The following is a 22,486-nucleotide window of genomic DNA, read 5'->3' on the forward strand; positions in this document are numbered from 1 at the left end:
ATAGTTTCTTGTCGCTTGTTGTCGCTAAAATAATTCTTGTTGTCGCTTCTTGTCGCTTGTTGACGCTTGTTGTCGCTAAAATTCTTGTTGTCGCTAATTAGTGAGACCGCAAAAATAGTTACTTCCGTCTGACTTTATCTGTGTATACATTTACCAAAGTGGCTAAATTACAAAATTTATCCTTTTTTTACCATTAATAGGATTGAAGACTGCAAGCTGTTCTTTAGAGAGGTAATAAGACCTTTAAAGTACAGGTCCATGTAAGAGGCAAATCAAATAAAAACTGATAAGTCCATAAACACGGAATATGGTGAAATTTTGGGAACTTTGTAATCATTTATAAAAGTGACAAAACCATAGTATTACATCGATGTATGCCATATTTGTCTTGAAAAAAATAGGTTGAATGCATTCGCCGTCCGCATATATACAGCAGTGTAATGGCATTGAAAGTACATGAAGTAGGTCAACATCGATATATTTGATTTTCTGTAAACAGCAGATGCCTAGCACACAATTTTTTTTATATTTGAAATCAGTTGATACATATCTTCTCTTTCAATGAATAAAAAGTTTGGAAATTTTTATTTGAAAAATGTTATTCACTAAAGTAAAGTCATCGAAACGCGTCATTCACTGTATTGTTTATCTCCCTTGCTTGGTTACCTCTTTTTAAAAAAAGGCGCGTAGTCTGCACAACAACAATAACAAATGGCAGACGAGATGGTCCCGCCAGACATGAAGGGCAGTATAAGTCTGTCTTAACCCATTCATGTGGGATTTAATCCTGTATGTAATCAGGATAAAAGTGTACGAAAGCTCGCTGAATGTAATGAAGACATAACGCCGCGGCATTGACAGACCTCAGACTGCATGGAGGTTGCCAGACTATCCACGAACCAGCCGTGGACAATGCCAATGAAGGAGAGTTGATTATGATATCACTGAGATGTGTTTTTTTCAGGTAAATCAATATGCTGTCTCTGTCCCCACACTCTGTTTGCACAATAAGTAATACCAACTGGAGTCTTCAACAAAGAGCCTTGGCTCACACCGAACAACAAGCTATGAAGGGCCCCAAAATTACTAGTGTAAAATCATTCAAACGGGAAAACCAAAATATATGCTTATTTCATTGTATTTGTAAATCATGTATAAGGTTGTTCTGAGTTTGAGACTGTTTAGCAATTTTTTTATATATATAAAACATGATCAATTGGAACTTTATATAATTTTTCATTGTGTTCTTACATGTATCACACTAACTATAAAAAACAAAAAATTCCTTGATTTAAGATTCTAATGGAATAGATTCTTATGAAATGAATATAAATAAATGTACATGTAGTCTTTTATTTGGAATCAATTCAGTATCAATTTACATCTATAAAAATTGTCTTGTGCATTTCTTTTTCAGCATACAATTTTCACCCATGTTTTAGAATCTGTGAAACAGGATTTGTCGTGTGTGGCTTCACTTCTTGAGAATTTTATAATGACTATAAATATCAACTTCTTTAAGTAAGACGTTGTTCTTCTATCAGATAATGCAGCATGCTACATGTACCACTGTGGACATATCTGGTTAACTTATATATGCTTACAAGAAGTAAGAGAAGTAAAAGAACAGGTAACATACAATGTATATTACAGAAAAAATTGTGCTAAGTAAATATATGATTTAAAATTTCAGTTTCTTGTGTATAATTCGAACGTCCATTATCACTGTACTAGTATGCATATTTTTAGGGGCCAGCTGAAGGACACCTACGGGTGAGGGAATTCTCGCTACATTGAATACCCATTGGTTACCTTCAGCTGTTGTCTGCTCTATGGTCGGGTGGTCGTCGCTTTGATATATTCACCATTTCCTTTCTCAATTTTATATGGTAAAAGCAGAAGACAACAATTGAGAATTAGCATGATTAGGGTCGAAATCAAAAGTTCAATGTAGGATAAACACTGACCCCCTTACTCTCCTCTTAACTTAATTTGGGAAAAAGATTGATCACAGGAAAGTATAAAATCATTTCAATTAAAGAAAAATTGCAGCAATTTTTACCCCCACCCCAAACTATTTGAATTAAGTTTATTATCCTTCATTGATTTTTTTTATGTTTTCCCTAAGCATGCTAAGTGACAGTAGTTTAATGTTCATCTTACAGCTAATTTCTTGTAGAGTAGAATTTTTATTTTGAAACGTTTACCCAAGCTTTGTACAACGTAAGACTGACATCTTCATACAATAAATATAGGCAAACGTAAACCTGTAAATATAATGGTTAAAAGCAATTGGATGTTATCTAAATTACTATTGTACAATATACAAACAAAGTAAAAAAAGTCTTGCCCTTCATGCATTAGGAAATTAGCTATAATCTTTATTTTTATTAAAGCACATATGTTTCTTGAGACATTGCTTTGGAAAAAACAACCTAGAGATATCATTTAAGTTATATCTATAAAATAATATAATTATAGTTTTGGGAAAACTAAAGTAGTAAAATTGTTCACCATGTCAAAAGCTTTCTAACAAGAAATTTAATCAGACAACACTTGAAGGGTTATTGCTCTTTTTCTAAAGAAAATTTGGGTGCATTTTGTTATAACCTTGATATAATTTTAGATGTACAAATGTACAAATGTTACGTACATGTACAGATGTATGTATACTCATAAACTTATTTTATGCCTCATGCCATAGTGGAGGTGCTTTAAGTTTAACCCTTGTTTATAAAAAAAAGAAGATGTGGTATGATTGCCAATAAGACAACTCTCCACAAGGGACCAAATGACACATAAAGTAACAACTATAGGTCACAGTACAGCCTTCAAGAATGAGCAAAGTCCAAACCGCACAGTCAGCTATAAAAAGCCTGGAAATGGCGAGGTAAATCAATTCAAAAGAGAAAACTTACAGCCTGATAAATGAACCAATAATGAGAGAAAAACAAATATGTAACACATAAACACAGTCTGCGACGTTAAGCGGTAGCCCGAAGCCCGTGTCTAGTTTAATTAAGCTCGGACTAGTAAAAGTACACTGCCGATAGTCCGACCGGTCTAGTGCATATCTGTGTGCACTTTTTTAATCGTTACCGTAAGTTAACTGCCGAATGTGTCAATACAACGCCATCGAGATCAATAAACTGATACTCACTTCCTTGCAAAAGTAGCGTAAACCAGTTTTTACGGTCTCCCTAATAACCGATTGTTCAAAATAAATAAAAAAAGCGCAAAAACGGTCAGTACCACGTGTTTTCAAAATTTCAAATTTCGGTAGTTATTGATTAATTTGTGTTGCATAAACTAAATAAAATATAATCATAACAGAAAATAAAAAAAAAATGTTCATTTTTGCATCGGAAGACATTAATTCGTAACTGTCCGCTTGACATCTTGTGTATTTAGACGATTGGTTATTAGGACGACCTCGGTGACTGGTTACCGTTAATTTTATGAAGAAGTGGTGCCAGTTTTGTTTTCATATCGAAAGATAAAAGTACACACATAATTTTACATCGTTACATGGCTTCATTGTTGAGGTGGTCGGATAGTGCGAGACCTGGAAAGGCACCAAAAAGACCGTCTCGCACTTCCGACCAAGTTACAGAAGCAAAGAAAAAATACGAGGACAAGCGCGTCAGAGAGTTCAAAACCCATTGGACGGACGGTTGTCCCTGGCTCAAGTATGATAATGAGAATTCCGTTATGTATTGTACATACTGTAAGGAGCAGGGAAAGGGAGGGAAATTCGTATCTGGGTGTACGAATTTTAGGATTGACACCATCCGAAATCATGAAGTCAGTTCGCCTCACATCAGTGCAACATCTGTTGCCGAGAGGCCACTTCCTCAGAATTCACTGTCTGCAAAGGCCATTAACTCTATAAAACAAACTGAATATGACAGACTTAGCATTCTCTTTTGTAATGCCCATGCTGTTGCTAAACATCATCTAAGCTTTAAAACTTATAATGTTATATGTAAACTGGATCAAGCTAAAGGTCTTGATGTTGGCAATAGCTACCTGAATGACAAAAAGGCCTGTGAATTTGTCAAAAATATAGCCAGTGTTTCCAGAAATGAGACCAGAGACCTTTTGAAAAAAACACCATTTCTGAGCCTCACCTGTGATGGGTCATCTGACTTCATGGGGGATGAATATGAGTCATTGTGGGTAAGAAGTGCCCAAAATGGAAAGATAATTGAAAAGTTTTTAGATTTGGGTACTGCTGAATCTGCAGGATCTCAGGACATATTTAATTACATGAAAGCTGTTTGCTTTGAAAATTCAGAGGACAATACCAACCAACTGTGGAGTAAACTTATTGGCTTTTGCTCAGACGGTGCATCAAACATGCAAGGTAAATTTATTTTTTAATTTATTTATTATGTAATATACAATGTGGATGGGGTTGGTATGGGCTTTGCTCATTGTTGAAGGCTGTACGGTGTCCTATAGTTGTTAATGACTGTCAGTGTCATTTTGGTCTTTTGTAGATAGTTGTCCCATTGGCTATCATACCGCATCTTCTTTTTTATATTTACAGTAGAAAAAATGGTATCCATGTTGTAGACTGTACTATGACTTATAATGGTTTACTTTTACAATTTGTGACTTGGATTGAGAGTTGTCTCATTGACACTCTGACTCATGCCACATTTTCTTATCCATATAGATAAAATAATGAGGTGTAGATACAGTTATTTATTTTCACCTGTGCTTGGTGCGTAGCAAATATGTATATGTTCTCTGTAACTATATGTGTGACAGTGTATGTACGTACTAGTTTATAAACATGAAATCCTTCATTCATCATGTTCATATAATATAAAGAATACAAAATAATGGGTATAAAGAAAAGACAAATGACCTAAAAAATTAAAAGAATATTATACTGAAACATGTGTAATGAAAGAACCTCAATCTAGACCTTCATATTGATTTAGAGTAAACATGGACCGTGGTAAACATATAGAATTTGAAAAAATTCTAAACATGTTAAAGGAATTAAAACATTTTTACAGTATATGTCTATAATTAATTTGATGTACAATGTCTGACAATGTAATGTTACAAAAATAGTTTGTTTTAAAGACATATTTTTTTCAGGTATAAGAAATGGTGTGGCTGCTTTGATGAAAAGAAAAAAACCCAGAAATAGTTGTTACTCATTGCTTGGCTCACAGAGTTGAGTTAAGCTTTAAGGATGCTATTAAGTCATCTAAATTGTATGATAAAACCATAACTCTTCTTCTTGGTAAGTTATTATGTTTGGCAATAAAACAATTAATAATTATCATGATTAAAAAGTCCTAGTTCATTCAATTCAAATGCATTTAGCTTATTATATTTTACATGTATGCATATGCAATGTATGTCATGCATTGATGTATAGCAATTTAATGTCAAAAATTTATACATATACACCATGGCATACATTGTACCCTTATTTATTAATCATGTAAATTTATTTACATAAATTTGTCTTACAGAAGATGTCTTAAGTCAAATTTTCAAATAACTATTTTACAGGTCTTTACTACTTGTACCGCAGAGGTCCCAAACAGAAGAAAGCCTTAAAACGAGCTTTCAGTGCACTTAACATGACGAAAATACTTCCAACCCGTGTAGGAGGAACTCGTTGGATGCCACACATGCTTAGAGCAATAAATGTTATTATCAAAGGTTACAGGGGATTTAAAGCTCACCTAGAAAGTGCTTCACATGAAAATCCAAAAGCTGAAGGACTTGCCAAAATTCTAACTGATGTAGCGGTTGTCACATTCATGTTAAATTTAAAGGTATACATGTAGAATAATAAATCATTATTAAAAACATACATTTAGAAGTCAAAATATTTTTAAGATTGCTTTATTGATTTTTGGTTTTCTTTATCTTGACATGTCTGTTTTGATTTTTGACAATTGTTACTACTCTTATACGTACAATGTAATTACTGCTTTACAAATAATGAATGTGAATATGAACTGCATATTTAAATTTCCATGTATATGACGAACTTATATATGTATTGAATTTTAATTAATTGCATTTCATTTAGGAAATCATATCACCTTTGAACAGACTATCCTTGATTCTGCAGAAACAGAACCTAACATTGTATAATGGACATGCACAGATCAAAGCAACTACAGAAGTTCTAAAAATATGCAAACCAAGTAAGTTATCTTGTAATTGCATATATGTCATAGCATAACTGTCTCTGATTGTACAGGTTATAATAAGGGCTATTCCAGAAAAAAATGTATGGGGGGGTTGGAAGGCACTTTGTAAAATAATACATGGGTGATGGGTATCAGAGCAACTTTTCACGCTATAATGCACTATAATTCTCAATTACAATTGTCTGGGTGGTGGGTGCTGACAAAAACTGCTTTCCAACCCTCCCATACATTTTTTTCTGGAATAGCCCTAAGTAATTAAATAAATACCTGTAATCATCAATATCTCAGTCTATAAGCAAATTGTGTTTTATGGTGCAAGCAAAAATATGTTTCTCATTTTTTAACATGTTTAATGAATAAGTTTTTTTGTCATTTTAGAGTATGGGGACCATGAGATTCATCTTGTAAAGAAAAATCTCAAGTCCACCTTAATAAGGTCAGGCATGGATATAGAGGAAGTTAACACAGAGTGGGCCATTTTGAAATCTTTAATATATCAAAGGTAATTAATGTTTCTGCTCATTGTTTGGGTTGTTGTCTTTTTGGCACAATGTTTCCATTCTCTATTCTATAAAAACTAATTTTAGCTTAATGTTACCTATAGGGTAAACAACTCCTAACTCTGTATTCATTTACTCCAATTTTTTGCCTTGAACATCTTAATATTTTTAAAAATAAAATATCCATATATGTCTGATATTGAATATTTACAATTTTGTGTATTAATTTTTTAGGTACAGTAACAGACTTATAGATGGTGCCTTGACATGGGGATCTGTGTTTGAAACATTCAGGGATGGCCTTGACAATATAAAGCTTGTTATAGATGCTCTGCTCAGTCTACCACCAACAAGTGTCAATAACGAAACTACATTCAGCAGAACCAAACTCAGCAAAGGCAAGAGGCGGGGTCATTTGAAGACGGACACATTGAAGGACTTGATCCAAGTCGAAATTGAGACTGCTAATGTTGAGCAGTTTAACCCAAAGCTGGATGGTAATTGTTCATTCAAAATTATTTTTTTGTCTGCATGACAGAAAAAATTGGATAATATTAGCTCAAAGTTGAATTTATTCCTGTTTACTGTAAATTCAGAAATTATTGCGTGCATTTATTATTGCGATGTGCCGACCACAGGCAAAAATGCGAGGTTTAATTATTGCGACTTGCCGATTAAAAAAAAATTTTTTTTATGCTGAACATTATTGTAAATCACAGATGTTCACATGTCTTTTCGCAAAGTAAAGCTTTGTTCAAATCTATGCATTTAGTTACCTTCCGTATGTTTTCTGTGATTGAATACACAATTCTTAACTGATGTAACTTGTAAAGGGGATCTAGAAACTAAGATGCATTACTAGAACTTACGTGTTGTGCATGCCGACTTTGGGGATCTAGAAACTTAATTGAACATCGACCACGTGCAGAAGATTAGTGTAGAACGAGGCCCCGCTTGGGTAATTATAGGATATTTTTAACTTCAAAAGAAAATAAATTACAATATTAAAAGTTGATAATCGCAATCACCCGTAGTAAATTATGTTTGGCTTCTTAGTCCTTTTATGCATACAAGCGAAGTGAGAAAAATAAAATTCATCATAAAGGCTTGGCTTGTGGTATATTGTTAAAAATAAATTTAATTACACATCTTATAAATTAGCTTTGATTAGCAAAGACTCATTTGGTTATAAATAGGAATGATATTTTTTTTACGCCATTAAGTAAATCAAAGCCTTAAAGGCTGTAAAAGCAATTGCTGCCATGGTAATGTTTGGGGACTTTTATTTTTCATCCACATATATACAAGAATTAAACCTGACATGAGTGTTGTCTAGTTAAAAGTAAGAAGGTTTTAACTTTATATAAATAAAAGACTTTAGCAGAAAGTCATTTTTAATATGTTTTATATTTCACAAGGAGACAACACGTTTACCAGGCTAAAGTTCGGGTCAAATATACATGTGCTGAAACATATAACTCAAAAAGAAATCATCATGGATTATCCCCTGGTAGTGTTTGTAACTTCCTTGGCAATAATTTCCTTTATTGATTTAATTTTAACAATTTTCATTATTAATTTATATTTAACCATTAACACAAATGATTAAGTTAAAACATTTCAACTTTCCAGACGCAAATGTTAAAAAACGGGAAAGAAATGAAATATCTTACAAGACATAAACATGTAAAGAATAAATGTATATTTCAGCTTAATAAAAATATTTTCATAATGTTACTTTGTCATCATTTTTAAAACTAAGTTCCAAACATTATTGCTCAGTTGATATGTGTCCTTCTGATGCGGTACGAGCACAGGCACTTGTTTCTAAACTATTTATATGGATAATCGACCTTCCTATGGATAGAAACAAGTGCATGTGGGTACGAGATAACTACAATTCTCATGCAATCCCGAAAAGGGGGGTCATCACAGACAAACATGACATTAAATCGTTATCACTGAACTAGTATATATATTGTATAGGGGCCAGCTGAAGGACGCCTCCGGGTGCGGGAATTTTTCGCTGCATTGAAGACCTGTTGGTGACCTTAAAAATTTCTGCTGTTGTATGTTTTTCTATGGTCGGGTTGTTGTCTCTTTAACAAATTCCCCATTTCCATTCTCAATTTTATTATACGAACAAGAACAAACAGCTCTACGTTGCTTTGATATTTATCAATTTTCAGGAAACATTGCGAAAAATGATCTTCAATATTTCGAAAACATGTGAAATAAAATTGCTAACACGGTGGACCGTCGAGTGTCAACAAACGTAGTAGACTTGTTCACTGAAAAGACGAGGATAATGGTTTCATCTGACATTTGTTATTCAAACCCAGTTTTGATCATGATATTTAAAAAGACGTACTTTTTTTCAATCTTTGTATTAATAAACTAGAAAATTCCAAATTGTAAATATCTCTTCATCTGGACCGACTTGGCATCTACTACGTGTGGACGGGTCCATTTCATTAGTAAGGTGATCGATAAATATTACGGAGTTTTGACAGAAAAGGAAAACGAACTTATTGTTATGTGTTTTCAACAAGGGTTTCGTTCCGCTAAATTATTTGCGCAAATAAAGTTTGTCTATTTTTAGATTACAGGTAATAATTTGACACTACGCATTAACCTGTGTAGTGATTTTGATTTTACGATAAATGTATGAATGAACGATAATTTTATGAATGAACAAGAGCACCTGACCTCTTAAAGAAACACAAATTAAACATAAAAAACCGTATTTATTAGGAGATAATTCAGTTAAATTTTCAATACTAAATCAACAACTGAAATGAATCCATATTTTGTTGAAACATCGTACGAACGGCGGAAAACGGAATCGCATTTATAAAAATGTACCTTTTTTCACTCGGACTTCTATGTTATTTGATAGTCAAACGGTTGACCCTTTAAATACAAAAATACATCTACAAGAACATATTCTGAAACTTCTTAAATCCACTAACTTTTTTTTAAAGTTTCAAGCTATGTATTGCATTAGAAAACATACATAGGTGTTAAAGAATGACTGACCAGGAGCCTGTTTAACAAAATACTATGGCTTGATCTGGGCGGAGTCTCTGATCTGGGTCACAAAGATGGCCATACGCGACGGCATAAAAGCAATTGCTTTAAAAAATGTCAATGTGGAAGTTTGTCACAAAGAAACGCTCCCCTGAACAATTACAAACAATATTAACAAAATAAAATAACATCGTAATTTGTCACTTTATATAATAATCGAACAGCATTCAAAAGTAATTACTAGTACTAGTATCCCATTCATAAAAGTTCCCGGCAATATTGTTCAATCATAAACATATTACAGACACATTACCAATTAAAAGTCGAAGTGTTATAAAAATGTCACCTGGCTTCACTGATTACACAGATTAGCGGAAATAAGTTGTAAAAACATATTACCCTTAAATGCCCCAGGTGAAAGGTTAAACACATCACACCACTGAACAAAGGGAGATAAATCAATCACAAATTGACATTGGAAAAATGAAAGTAAGAATGCGAGGTTTAATTATTGCGATCGTCCGACGCTCGCATTATTCGCATTAATAAAAACCTCGCAATAATTTCTGAATTTACAGTACTTATTTTCAATACTTACTGTCCTCAGTTCACTGTATCATTGTATACCTTTTAAAACACATACTTAATGTCTTATGTATTTTCTCCCATGCTGTCAAGCTCTTTCAAGACAAAGTTTTAATAAGTTTAAGTTTCCTCTTTGATTACATATTAGTCTGAATAATTGTAAACTTAATTAAAATTTCTGACAAACACTGTTTATTTTTTTTAAATAATTTGTACTGTTTCAGATTACCCCTTCAGACAGAAGAAAAAGAGTTGGCTATTCCAGACCATCACGGTTAACCGAGACACTCCAAACAAACACAGTCGACCAAGAAACTGTTGTGGTTGGTCATGATGAGATTGATACACCAGCTGCTGGTCAAGACATCCAGGTATTTATTGTATTTAAAATACATCACATAGTTCATAAAAGCATTCAAATATTTGTAATTTAAAAAAAACCATAAATACTTTTAAGAATGAGAACCAGCAAAGATATAAATTTCTGCAATATCTTAATTCTAATACACAACACAGCATAAATTATTTTTCTTTGTAGAGAACTAATTACTATATATCATGCAAATTATTATAGTCCAAAGTTGTTGTAATTATTATACCCCCGCTTTAAAAAAGGGGGGGTATACTGTTTTACCGCTGTCTGTCCGTCCGTCAGTCCATCCATCAGTCCGTCCGTCAGTCAGTCCGTCCCACGAAAATTTCGTCACATTTTTCTCAGGAACTACAATACAAGGATTTCTGAAATTTGGTTTCAGGGTTTATCTAAGTCAGCTATACCGTGTGATGCATTTTCAGATTGATCACTTGACAACTTCCTGTTTACCGAACACTTGTATGATTTTACACATGATAGCCAAGTTGAAAATTTTCGTCACATTTTTCTCAGGAACTACAATACAAGGAATTCTGAAATTTGGCTTCAGGGTTTATCTTAGTCAGCTATACCGTGTGATGCGTTTTCAGATTGATCACTTGACAACTTCCTGTTTACCGAACACTTGTATGATTTTACACATGATAGCCAAGTTGAAAATTTTCGTCACATTTTTCTCAGGAACTACAATACAAGGATTTCTGTAATTTGGTTTCAGGGTTTATCTAAGTCAGCTATACTGTGTGATGCGTTTTCAGATTGATCACTTGACAACTTCCTGTTTACCAAACACTTGTATGATTTTACACATGATAGCCAAGTTGAAAATTTTCGTCACATTTTTCTCAGGAACTACAATACAAGGATTTCTGTAATTTGGTTTCAGGGTTTATCTAAGTCAGCTATACCGTGTGATGCGTTTTCAGATTGATCACTTGACAACTTCCTGTTTACCGAACACTTGTACGATTTTACACATGATAGCCAAGTTGAAAATTTTCGTCACATTTTTCTCAGGAAATACAATACAAGGATTTCTGAAATTTGGTTTCAGGATTTATATAAGTCAGCTATACTGTGTGATGCGTTTTCAGATTCATCACTCGACAACTTCCTGTTTACCGAACACTTGCATATTTTTACACTATTAATATTATCCACTTGCGGCGGGGGTATCATCAGTGAGCAGTAGCTCGCAGTTTACTTGTATTCAACCATGATGTACATCCACATCAAATTGAAATGATTAATATTACAAGGTTTTGATATATATTTTTTTCAGATGATTGTTATCAACCAAGAAGAAGATTGCAGTACAGATGAGGATGAGGACAGTGGTGAAGAAAGTGAAGATGAAAATGAACTTGCTGAACAGGAGTTGTTCAGCAAATTGAAAAAAATCATGAAAAATTATGAAGAATAAATATATAATCAATTGATATAAGCTTTCTTCTATTTTTGGTCTGCATCAGAAAGAGTGATCTCTTTAACTTTCCAAAGTCAAATTTGAATAAACAATATGTGATGGCAAGGGGTTTATATCTACATGTATACATTTAATTTACATTTACATGTTTGTCTTCAATTCAAAGAATGGAGTCAGTTTTGTCAACAGTTTTGAGAAGGTTTTTATTGAAGGAAAGTAGAATTTTTCATATAACATGGAGAAAAAACTCTACATTTTTGACAAGATTTTTACACAAAAATGTAACCTCAGAATGCAGGATTTTACATCTAATATTCCAAAATTTTCTTGGGGGGGCATGCCCCCAAACCTCCCTAGCGGGGACACAGATTTTATCCGGTCCAGTACATATAAATTCAGGCTAGTATTTTTTTTTTTTACTACCCCATAGGGCTAGTTATTCAAATAGTTTTTGGCACAGACTGTAAACAAACAACAACCACTGTATGTCTGTACTCTAACTATTTATACAGAAAAGAAGATGTGGTATGATTGCCAATGAGATAACTCGCCACAAGAGACCAAATTGACACAGAAATTAACAACTATAGTTAACTTTAGATTGCCTTAACCAAATGTTAGTAAACTGTTATACAATGCTTATTACCACTAAACACAATCAAGTTTGAATATTGGGGGCGTCACTTTAGTCGTTCTAAAGTTATGCCCCTTTACAAATGGTAAAATTGCTATTTTTTTTAGTTTTCTTCCTATTTCTGTAGTTTGCCTTAATCTAATGTGATAAAACTTTTATACAATACTTTTTAGTTATTTTGTGTATATTTAAATTGCAGAGTAATGAATATCTTATATTTCATAGGGATCAATATACAGGGATATTGCTACTCTGAGGCCCATGCAGGAAAGTCATATTGTGATTCAAAGATGGCAAATAAGCGCAAAAAGATAAAAAGTTGGGTTGCAAGTTGGAAAAAAACATTGTAACAGCAGCTGATATGAAAACTGTCCTTGACTCTAGAACAGGTAAATTAACAAAATGTACATTGTTCAAACAGAAAACATAATTACAACACAAACTCACCGCGATCTAAATGTGACCTGTTAAAATCTGAGTCGGAGTCTTTTGTCATCGTTTCAGACACTCTCATGAGTCTGTAGTGCTACGGGTTTTCTTTCTTTTCATTGAAAGGCTGTACTGCAGTATGTACTAAGGTCGACAAAACGAAAGTCCAATTTCATTTAAAATAGAACCGGATATTGACAAAATTGACAGCTGAGTCTATAAATAGTGTGGTTCATAAAACATGTGTTGTTACATCTCAAAGCTTTATTATTTTACATAAAAATGCCAAGATGATTATTTTATTTTAACAAATCGTTTTCTTTCTCATTTAAAAAAATATTGTAAAAGAAGGGAAGTGGAAAAAAAAAATTGTTTTGGAAGGGAAGGGAAAATTATTTTTTTAGAATTGGGAAGGGGAAAAAAAAATTTGCTGAAGGGTAGTGATTTTTCCCCAAAGTGAAGTAACATAATGTGTTGTCAGCTGCTTCTGATTAATCTTGAGATTGCATCATTTATTATTGTAAAATAATACTGTTCCTGTATGTTTCTGAAAACAATAGGGGTTCAATTTTTTGTTTTGGAAATTATGAGGAAGAACTCCCCCCTCATGTTGCACACACAAAAGATGAATGACCAGTGTAGCAGTGCCTAAAGTTTATTACAATTTGTAATGCCAATATAAGCAACCATTTTTAACACTAGGAAACATCTTTTTCGTGTTCAAAAAGTGACTTTAAATGGTATATAAATTGCTTCTTCTCTCAGATGCCAAGTCATATACATGTAGTAGTAAAAAGTAAGAGAAAAAAGTAATCAAATTGGAAATGGGATAATGAACCACATTAGGGTCTTGTAGCTGTCACCTTGTAAGTCAGCTTCTTTAAAAATTTACACTGTTAATGGGACTAGCACACATGATAAGCAGGGTATCTTCATACCACATTAATATATAGGCTTATATTGCAAGTAACACTTGCTGCTGGATGCAATAGATTAATTAATAGACTGGTTTAATACAATGGTTATATTCTAATAACAACCTCACTCAAGTAATTTTTATTCACTTTTTATACGACCGCAAAATTTGAAAAATTTTTCGTCGTATATTGCTATCACGTTGGCGTCGTCGTCGTCCGAATACTTTTAGTTTTCGCACTCTAACTTTAGTAAAAGTGAATAGAAATCAATGAAATTTTAACACAAGGTTTATGACCACAAAAGGAAGGTTGGGATTGATTTTGGGAGTTTTGGTCCCAACATTTTAGGAATTAGGGGCCAAAAAGGGCCCAAATATGCATTTTCTTGGTTTTCGCACTATAACTTTAGTTTAAGTGAATAGAAATCTATGAAATTTTGACACAAGGTTTATGACCACAAAAGGAAGGTTGGGATTGATTTTGGGAGTTTTGGTTCCAACAGTTTAGGAATTAAGGGCCAAAAAAGGGCCCAAATAAGCATTATTCTTGGTTTTCGCACAATAACTTTAGTATAAGTAAATAGAAATCTATTAAATTTAAATACAAGGTTTATGACCATAAAAGGAAGGTTGGGTTTGATTTTGGGAGTTTTGGTCCTAACAGTTTAGGAATAAGGGGCCCAAAGGGTCCAAAACTGAACTTTGTGTGATTTCATCAAAAATTGAATAATTGGGGTTCTTTGATATGCTGAATCTAACTATGTATGTAGATTCTTAATTTTTGGTCCCGTTTTCAAATTGGTCTACATTAAGGTCCAAAGGGTCCAAAATTAAACTTAGTTTGATTTTAACGAAAATTGAATCCTTGGGGTTCTTTGATATGCTGAATTTAAAAATGTAATTAGATTTTTAATTATTGGCCTAGTTTTCAAGTTGGTCCAAATGGGGGTCCAAAATTAAACTTTGTTTGATTTCATCAAAAGTTGAATAAATGGGATCTTTGATATGCCAAATCTAACTGTGTATGTAGATTCTTAATTTTTGGTCCAGTTTTCAAATTGGTCTACATTAAGGTCCAAAGGGTCCAAAATTAAACTAAGTTTGATTTTAACAAAAATTAAATTCTTGGGCTTATTTGATATGCTTTATCTAAATATGTACTTTGATTTTTGATTATGGGCCCAGTTTTCAAGTTGGTCCAAATCAGGATTCCATATCAAGTATTGTGCAATAGCAAGAAATTTTCAATTGCACAGTATTGCACAATAGCAAGAAATATCTAATTGCACAATATTGTGCAATAGCAATTAATTTTCAATTGGAGTTATCTTTCTTTGTATAGAATAGTAGTTGATAATATATGTTGGAAATTTGCCAGACATGACTATGATGTCATTTTCTATTTTTATTTGCCAATAACTTTATGTAAATAACTTCATTGGAAATTTGCCAATATAAAATGTTGCTGATGAAGCTTTTTTTCCTTATCTTATCTAAAATGTTTTTAGATAATGTATGTTGGACATTTGCCAGACATGACTATGATGTCATTTTCTATTTTTATTTGCCAATAACTTTATGTAAATAACTTCATTGGAAATTTGCCAGTATAAAATGTTGCTGATGAAGTTTTTTTTATTGTTTTATACAATAAATAATGTATATTCACTTTTACTACCAACCAATCTTTACCATTCAGTGATAACAAGCACTTTATTTTACATTTTAATATTTTATGATGTATTTAAAAGAGTAGTTATTGTTGCAAACTCCATTAGAAATTTGAATTGATATCAGTTTTGGAGAAAGGGAAACGGGGATGTGAAAAAAAGGGGGGGGGTTTAAATTTTTCTCATTTCAGATTTCATAAATAAAAAGAAAATTTCTTCAAACATTTTTTTGAGAGGATTAATATTCAACAGCATAGTGAATTGCTCAAAGGCAAAAAAAAACTTTTAAGTTCATTAGACCACATTCATTCTGTGTCAGAAACCTATGCTGTGTCAACTATTTAATTTTAGATTTAAAAAGTTTGAAGAAGAAATCTTTAATTGATTTGTAAAATCTTGACATTTGTTTTGTGTAAAAAAAAACCATGTAATGTCAAAAATTTGATCACAATCCAAATTCAGAGCTGTATCACGCTTGAATGTTTTGTCCATACTTGCCCCAACTGTTCAGGGTTCGACCTCTGCGGTTGTATAAAGCTGCGCCCTGCGGAGCACCTGGTTGACAAATCATTCCATTAAATAACCCAACAATATAAACAGAAATAAAAAAAAAACAGTTTCCATTGTCCTCACTGAATTTCAAAATCAAAATTTATGATATGAATCCTCCTTTTCAATGAGTACACAGCAATATAAACTAAAACAAATTTCATAGCTTCCAAATGTTATTACAAACTATATCCGCTCCCTGATGTAGCTTTCCATCAATGAATTTTAAAACTGAATTTTGCAGTAAAACATGTACATGATTTATTAATTTAATCTCTTTTGGCAATTGTTTTCAACGACTTGCATCTGTGTGTACATACCATGAGTTTAAATAAAACAGTACCCAGTAGTTGTCTGCATATTTTCTATACTTTACCTCTACTGCATGTGATTAATAAATTTAACTATGATGAAAATAAATTTATAAAATATTAGTTATCAGCTTTTGGTATTTATTTGTGCTGCTTTAACAAACATCAGTTGATGTATTTGTCAATTTCATGTTATCTTATACATCCTTAATTTTGACTACTTAGTTTCAACAATTTTCAAAAAAATGAATAATTCAGTAGGCTCTTTATCTTGAGATCTATACAGCTGAATATTTGCTTATTTCTTGTGCATTTATTTATGCTTAAATATTTTTTATATATTATAAAACCACCATGACCCAAATCAATTTTTTTGGAAATTTCATGGATTTAGAACTTTGAAAAAAATCACTTAAGGCCACACCAATTTAATTTCTTGTTCTACGGATTTTTGGACTCCAAAATTTGGGGCGAGCGAGTGATTTGAAAATTTTAATAAAAAAATATTTAATTTGCAAATTTTTGAGTCGAAGCTTGAAAAGTTAAGGCGAGCGATTATAATTTTTTTTTGTGAACATAAAATAGTAGGTTTTGACAATATTAAAGCTTGATTTATCACTTGTACTTCAACATTTCTTTAATTTCTGAAGTATTTTTTCCCTGTTCACCAAGAAATAATTAAATCTGGTCTATGTATGTGTGACTGACAATGAGACAATTCTCCATCCAAGTCATAATCAGTTTGGGGACAACCCCTTAATGTTATTAATATCCCTTTTAGTAAATACATGTTTTATGAGGGATCAATATAAGTTTTAATATATTTGTTTGTACAAAAGGGCTCATATTTCTCAAAGAACTATATATCTATCTGATATTAAATGGTCAAAACATGTCCAAGAATTTTGTAATATTCCTGGACTTTAACCATGTTAACACATTTACTTTAACAGTTTAATATTATTCAAAATAAGTGAAAAAGTTGTTTAAAATATGATGTAACTCTCCTCTTTTTGAGTACAAAATTCTAAGTTTTCAAAGGTTTTGTATAGAAGAACTATACAAATCCTTGGTATTTCTATTTTCTTTTCTACATCAGTAAAATGACCCCTTGTCTGAGGGAGGGTTGTTCTCAACCTGATAATAACAAACACAGGTCAAAGTACGGCCTTTTACACAGGGCTTTGATACAGACCAAACAGCAGGCTATAAAGGACCCCAAAATTATTAGCGTACACAATTCGAACAGGAAAACCAACGATCTAATTTATATATCATGTATATCCAAACGGGAAAATACCAATGAACAACATCAACAAACGATAACTGCTGAACGACAGGTCCCTCAATCAATCAGGACAGGTGCATAAACATGCAGCGGCTATGGATAGTTTTGTTTCGCCAGCATACAATATAATTGCAGTTGAAGGCAAATCCTTCAGAAGTTCTTTGTACTTTATTCTAACATCGAATTTTTTTATAGGGAATATAAGTAAGGGGGAAAGTAACCAATTTTTTGTTCTTTACGCTGTTATAAATTTATATCGGAGCACTCCCGCTTTGGATAAATAGGTTTCATGCTGAAACAAATATTCTCACAGATATTTACAAAGTGGTGGGGTGCTTTTATGTTTAAAATCGTCATATACAGGTTAGACTGTGATTTTAAAAACAAATGTTGATATCTTTTTATAATATTTACACAAAAAAAACGGTGCGGGAAATGGACATGATTACATTTCCGGATGCGGGAAGCGGGAATATAAAAAAAATAAAAAAAGTCTGTTTTGAAAAAAATAGGTGCGGGCGGGTCCGTCGAACAAGGAATCAAATTGGTGTGGCCTAATGGGTTTATTTACTAACTTTTATTTATTGGAAAGCTTTATCTCATTCACATGTGGAAGAATTAAGGCATTACTGGGATTAAGTCATAAAGTAAAGAAGTCCCATCGATTATTATTGCAGTTAAACAATATTTTTAACTAGTTCAGTAATTGCACATCAAGGCTGGGGGTATTATACAACTCGTCTGGAAGAGTTATTGTCCGTTATCGAACCCGAGTTATCTTTCTTCTTTCGAAACCGTAAACAAATGGCGGCCAAAAATCTACGTGAACGACAGTCTCGATTTACAAGTGTTTTTGCCAAGAAAACGAAAACGGAAACGGGTTTTGAAAGAAAATAATTCAGTAGCTCATAGAAATAGAATTTCGAATCACACGTGTGCTTAAGAAATGTTGCCGAATGGAAGTGAAAGTGATATACGGTCATGACGGTAGGCAATGACAAAAATTATCTTCCGACTCAATCAATCTACGTTTTCAACACGCGTTTTTAAGGTAAACTAATTTTCACTCTATGAAAAGGTTACGGACGATCAACCTATGATATTTATCTACATTTTATCAAAATTTGACCGCATAACTCGCTACGGTTGCCGAGTTTTCAATGACCCAAACTACGAGGTCGTTTTTGCTGAAGCACATGTCAAATTAATCCCGGTCAGGCAAACGGCTCGTGCAAATATATTTCGGCCAGGAAATCCCGCGAAAAAAATAAATTCAGTAGCGAAATTGTTAATGTACTTCTGCAAAAGTGTCATTGCAACTCCTCTGAAACTACACAACAGAACTTCATGAAACTTTGTAGATAATAAGGACATACTATGCAGATGTGCATATCAACAGGAAATTATGATTCAATATTTTTTCTTGCACAATTTTTTTTTACTTACACTTACTATATTTCTTTAATGATAATTTGGGGATGTGGGGTATGTCCAGGATTTTGGCCAACCAACCAAGATGGCCGCCATGGCTAAAAATAGATGATAGGGGTAAAATGCAGTTTTTGGCTTGTAACTCAAAAACCAAAGCATTTAGAGCAAATCTGACATGGGGGTAAAATTGTTTATTAGGTCATGATTTATCTGCCCTGAAATTTTCAGATGAATCAGACAACCCGTTTTGAATTGGTAATTTTAAGGAAATTTTGCTGTTTTTTGGTTATTATCTTGAATATTATTATAGATAGAGATATTAATAACTGTAAGCAGCAATCATGTTCGGCAAAGTAAGATTTACAAATAAGTCAACATGACTGTAATGGTCAATTGACCCCCTAAGGAGTTATTGTCCTTTATAGTAAATTTTTAACAATTTTCATAAAATTTGTAAATTTTTACTAACATTTTCCACTGAAACTACTGGTACAAGTTCATTATAGATAGAGATAATTGTAAGCAGCAAGAATTTTCGGTAAAGTTAGATGTACAAACACATCACCATCACCAAAACACAATTTTGTCATGAATCCATCTGCTTCCTTCACATAGACCAAGGTGAGCGACACTGGCTCTTTAGAGCCTCTAGTTTGAATAATGTTATAGATAGAGATAAACTGTAAACAGCAATAACGTTCAGCAAAGTGAGCTCTACAAATCAGTGAACAGGATCAAAATTGACAATTGACTTCATAAGGAGTTATTGCACTTTAAAGTCAAATTTTACAATTTTTCGTAAATTTTTGCAATTTTTTTCAAAAATCTTTCCTGAAACAACTGAGACAAATTTAAATGTACTTGGACCCAAATAAAAATTATGGTATTTATTTTTTTTTTAAATGTAAAATGTGTCCAGTGACCCTGTCTGCCTAAAACATGGCAGACATGGCTAAAAATAGAACATAGGTAAAAAATGCAGTTTTTGACTTTTCCATACATGTATCTCTGAAACTAGAGCAAAAGTATAAAGGTTGCATTATTCCATGCATCAATTGTAAATAAAAATATCATGTGAGCAACACAGGCTCCTTGGAGCCTCTAGTTTAAAATGTTTTTCTTTTCTTCAAAATATCATGTTGATCTATGCTGTAATGTACACACATTTTGTTGAAGTTGAAAACATGACCTTTGAAACGGTTTATAATTCCCCTCATTATTATTTCTGTTCACAGGTGTTGCTGGATGTCAAGTCTCTAAATGTGCTAACAACACCTCATAACACAAACTGATAACACACAAGTTAGAAGGAATAAATGATTTTAATGAGTTGTGAGTTGAAAAAGATGGTATACTACTGAGGAAAGCCTACAACATCGGCAAGGTAAAATTTATTCCTAATAAATCCATAGACCAAATGGATTTTGGTAAACGACAGGAAAATAAAACAGAATAATGTGTGATAATATCAGGATTTGATTTACCTGTTAATGTAACTGGAAAAATCAAAATGCCTAAAACAGTTGGTGCAGTTAATCTCCATGAAGGACCAGAAATAAAAAACAGAAAATGGTGAAGACTCATCCAGTTAACCTCTCGTCACTCAGAAAGTTCTGATTATATGCTGTTCTTTTGCTCAAAAGTTGGCTGTGTCATTAGATTTGCTACCTTAAATTGACTTGAAAACCATCTATTGATAGCTATATATATATATGTAGGAAAGCATTGTTAACAGTTGCAACAGGAAACAACCTGACACTAGTGGGCCAGGTTGTGAAATGAAGTGGTATTTACAACCAAAAAAAACCAAACCAACATCAACAGATGGGACTGAAAATGAATTTTCTATAAGTAATAGGAGATATAGGCTTTAAAGAAAGACAGGAGAATATCAAGATTTCCTTATTATTTTTTTTATAAAAGTATTTGTCACATATTATTAAAGTACATTTTACTAAGCATGCTAAGCAATCACTCTTTTGAATAGAAGGTTAAGATACATATTTGATCAATGAAAACTAAGTTATATTAGAATATATGTTAAAATGATTTTGCTTGTACCATCATGACCATATAATTATTTAGTTTTGAGAAAATTAAACATTTGAACAACTTATTATCTATCTTTTTTTTTATTCTTTACTTCCATTATCTCCAATTGACTTTCTTGCTTGTAGTAAACATTGAATTTAAGTTCAATATTATCAATATGCAAATAAGGGTGGTTTCACTTTATACATGTTAGTTCACTAAAGGGATAAAATTCAGTATGCAAGACCATTGACTTTTGCATATTTACACATTGACGAAGAAAATGGGGGCACCTGTTTATATTTGATTTAACTGCTTGTAACACTAAACAAATATTTTGCAGGAGTACATGTTTATCACATCTTAAATAAAAAAAATCAATGTGGGAGACACAAAACATAGTAATCGTTTGCTAAAATTTCTACACTAAAGTGCTGTGTGATATTTGGATCAATATATTGAGAAAACTATTTGGTTCTAAGAAATCAAATCCTTCATTTATATCAATTCAGACCCTGTTGATGCTTGCAAGATAACAACACAATTATTGTGGACTTTGGCTCATTACTAATGTAAATCATAACATTTTTCCCCATGGAAATAGTTCAAGCGACCCTCCTCCCCAATCATACACAAACAAACTATATATTGTTCCACTCAAAATGCAAAATATTAACCCTTTAAACCCTGATATATCATATGTATAGGAATTGGCATGACATAAGTGAATATTTCACCTATATTTGATCAGCATGGGGCGTAAAAATCATAAATAACTCTGAAAAATTGACGATTTTGATGGTGCTGCCACCTACAACAGCGAAATATTTCCAAACTTTTTTTTGTTTCGATTTATTCTATAGGGCTTCTACTAAAAGGGAATATATAATAAAAGTGTGTATACTGTTGCTGTTTCTTAAAAAAATATAATGAAATTAGATGAAATTTGCATTTTTCTAAAATTCATTTTGATCACATTTCCATGGTTACGGTTGCTAGGGAAGAAAATATTTGAAATCAATTTTTAATCTGTTTTCATATTACTATACATATGAACTCTATTTAAAGTATAAACTTGCAACAAAAATTCTATTATTTAAGCAAGATAAAGTACTTTAAAAA

The 22,486-nt window shown here is 32.4% G+C and overlaps 1 protein-coding gene and 1 long non-coding RNA gene across 3 annotated transcripts; both read left to right on the forward strand.

Annotated features, from left to right (window-relative positions):
• The first annotated feature begins 113 nt into the window (after positions 1-113).
• LOC143083225 (uncharacterized) lies at positions 114-21,449 on the forward strand. Of its 2 annotated transcripts, XR_012980594.1 has the most exons (3): positions 114-231; positions 12,965-13,128; positions 20,569-21,449. It is a non-coding gene; the product is annotated as an uncharacterized LOC143083225 (long non-coding RNA). The 2 variants fall into 2 exon arrangements; XR_012980593.1 differs by lacking the exon at positions 114-231 and having other exon boundaries at positions 12,469-13,128.
• On the forward strand, positions 5,159-12,460 carry LOC143083224 (uncharacterized). Its single transcript, XM_076259476.1, has 6 exons — positions 5,159-5,263; positions 5,539-5,807; positions 6,068-6,185; positions 6,570-6,693; positions 6,926-7,188; positions 11,962-12,460. Exons 2-6 carry the CDS (start codon positions 5,610-5,612, stop codon positions 12,000-12,002), a joined length of 744 nt encoding a protein of 247 aa, XP_076115591.1. The 5' UTR covers positions 5,159-5,263; positions 5,539-5,609; the 3' UTR covers positions 12,003-12,460.
• Positions 21,450-22,486: the final 1,037 nt, after the last annotated feature.

This window comes from Mytilus galloprovincialis, chromosome 7 (genome assembly GCF_965363235.1).
Source record: "Mytilus galloprovincialis chromosome 7, xbMytGall1.hap1.1, whole genome shotgun sequence".
Classification (NCBI taxonomy): Eukaryota; Metazoa; Mollusca; class Bivalvia; order Mytilida; family Mytilidae; genus Mytilus; species Mytilus galloprovincialis.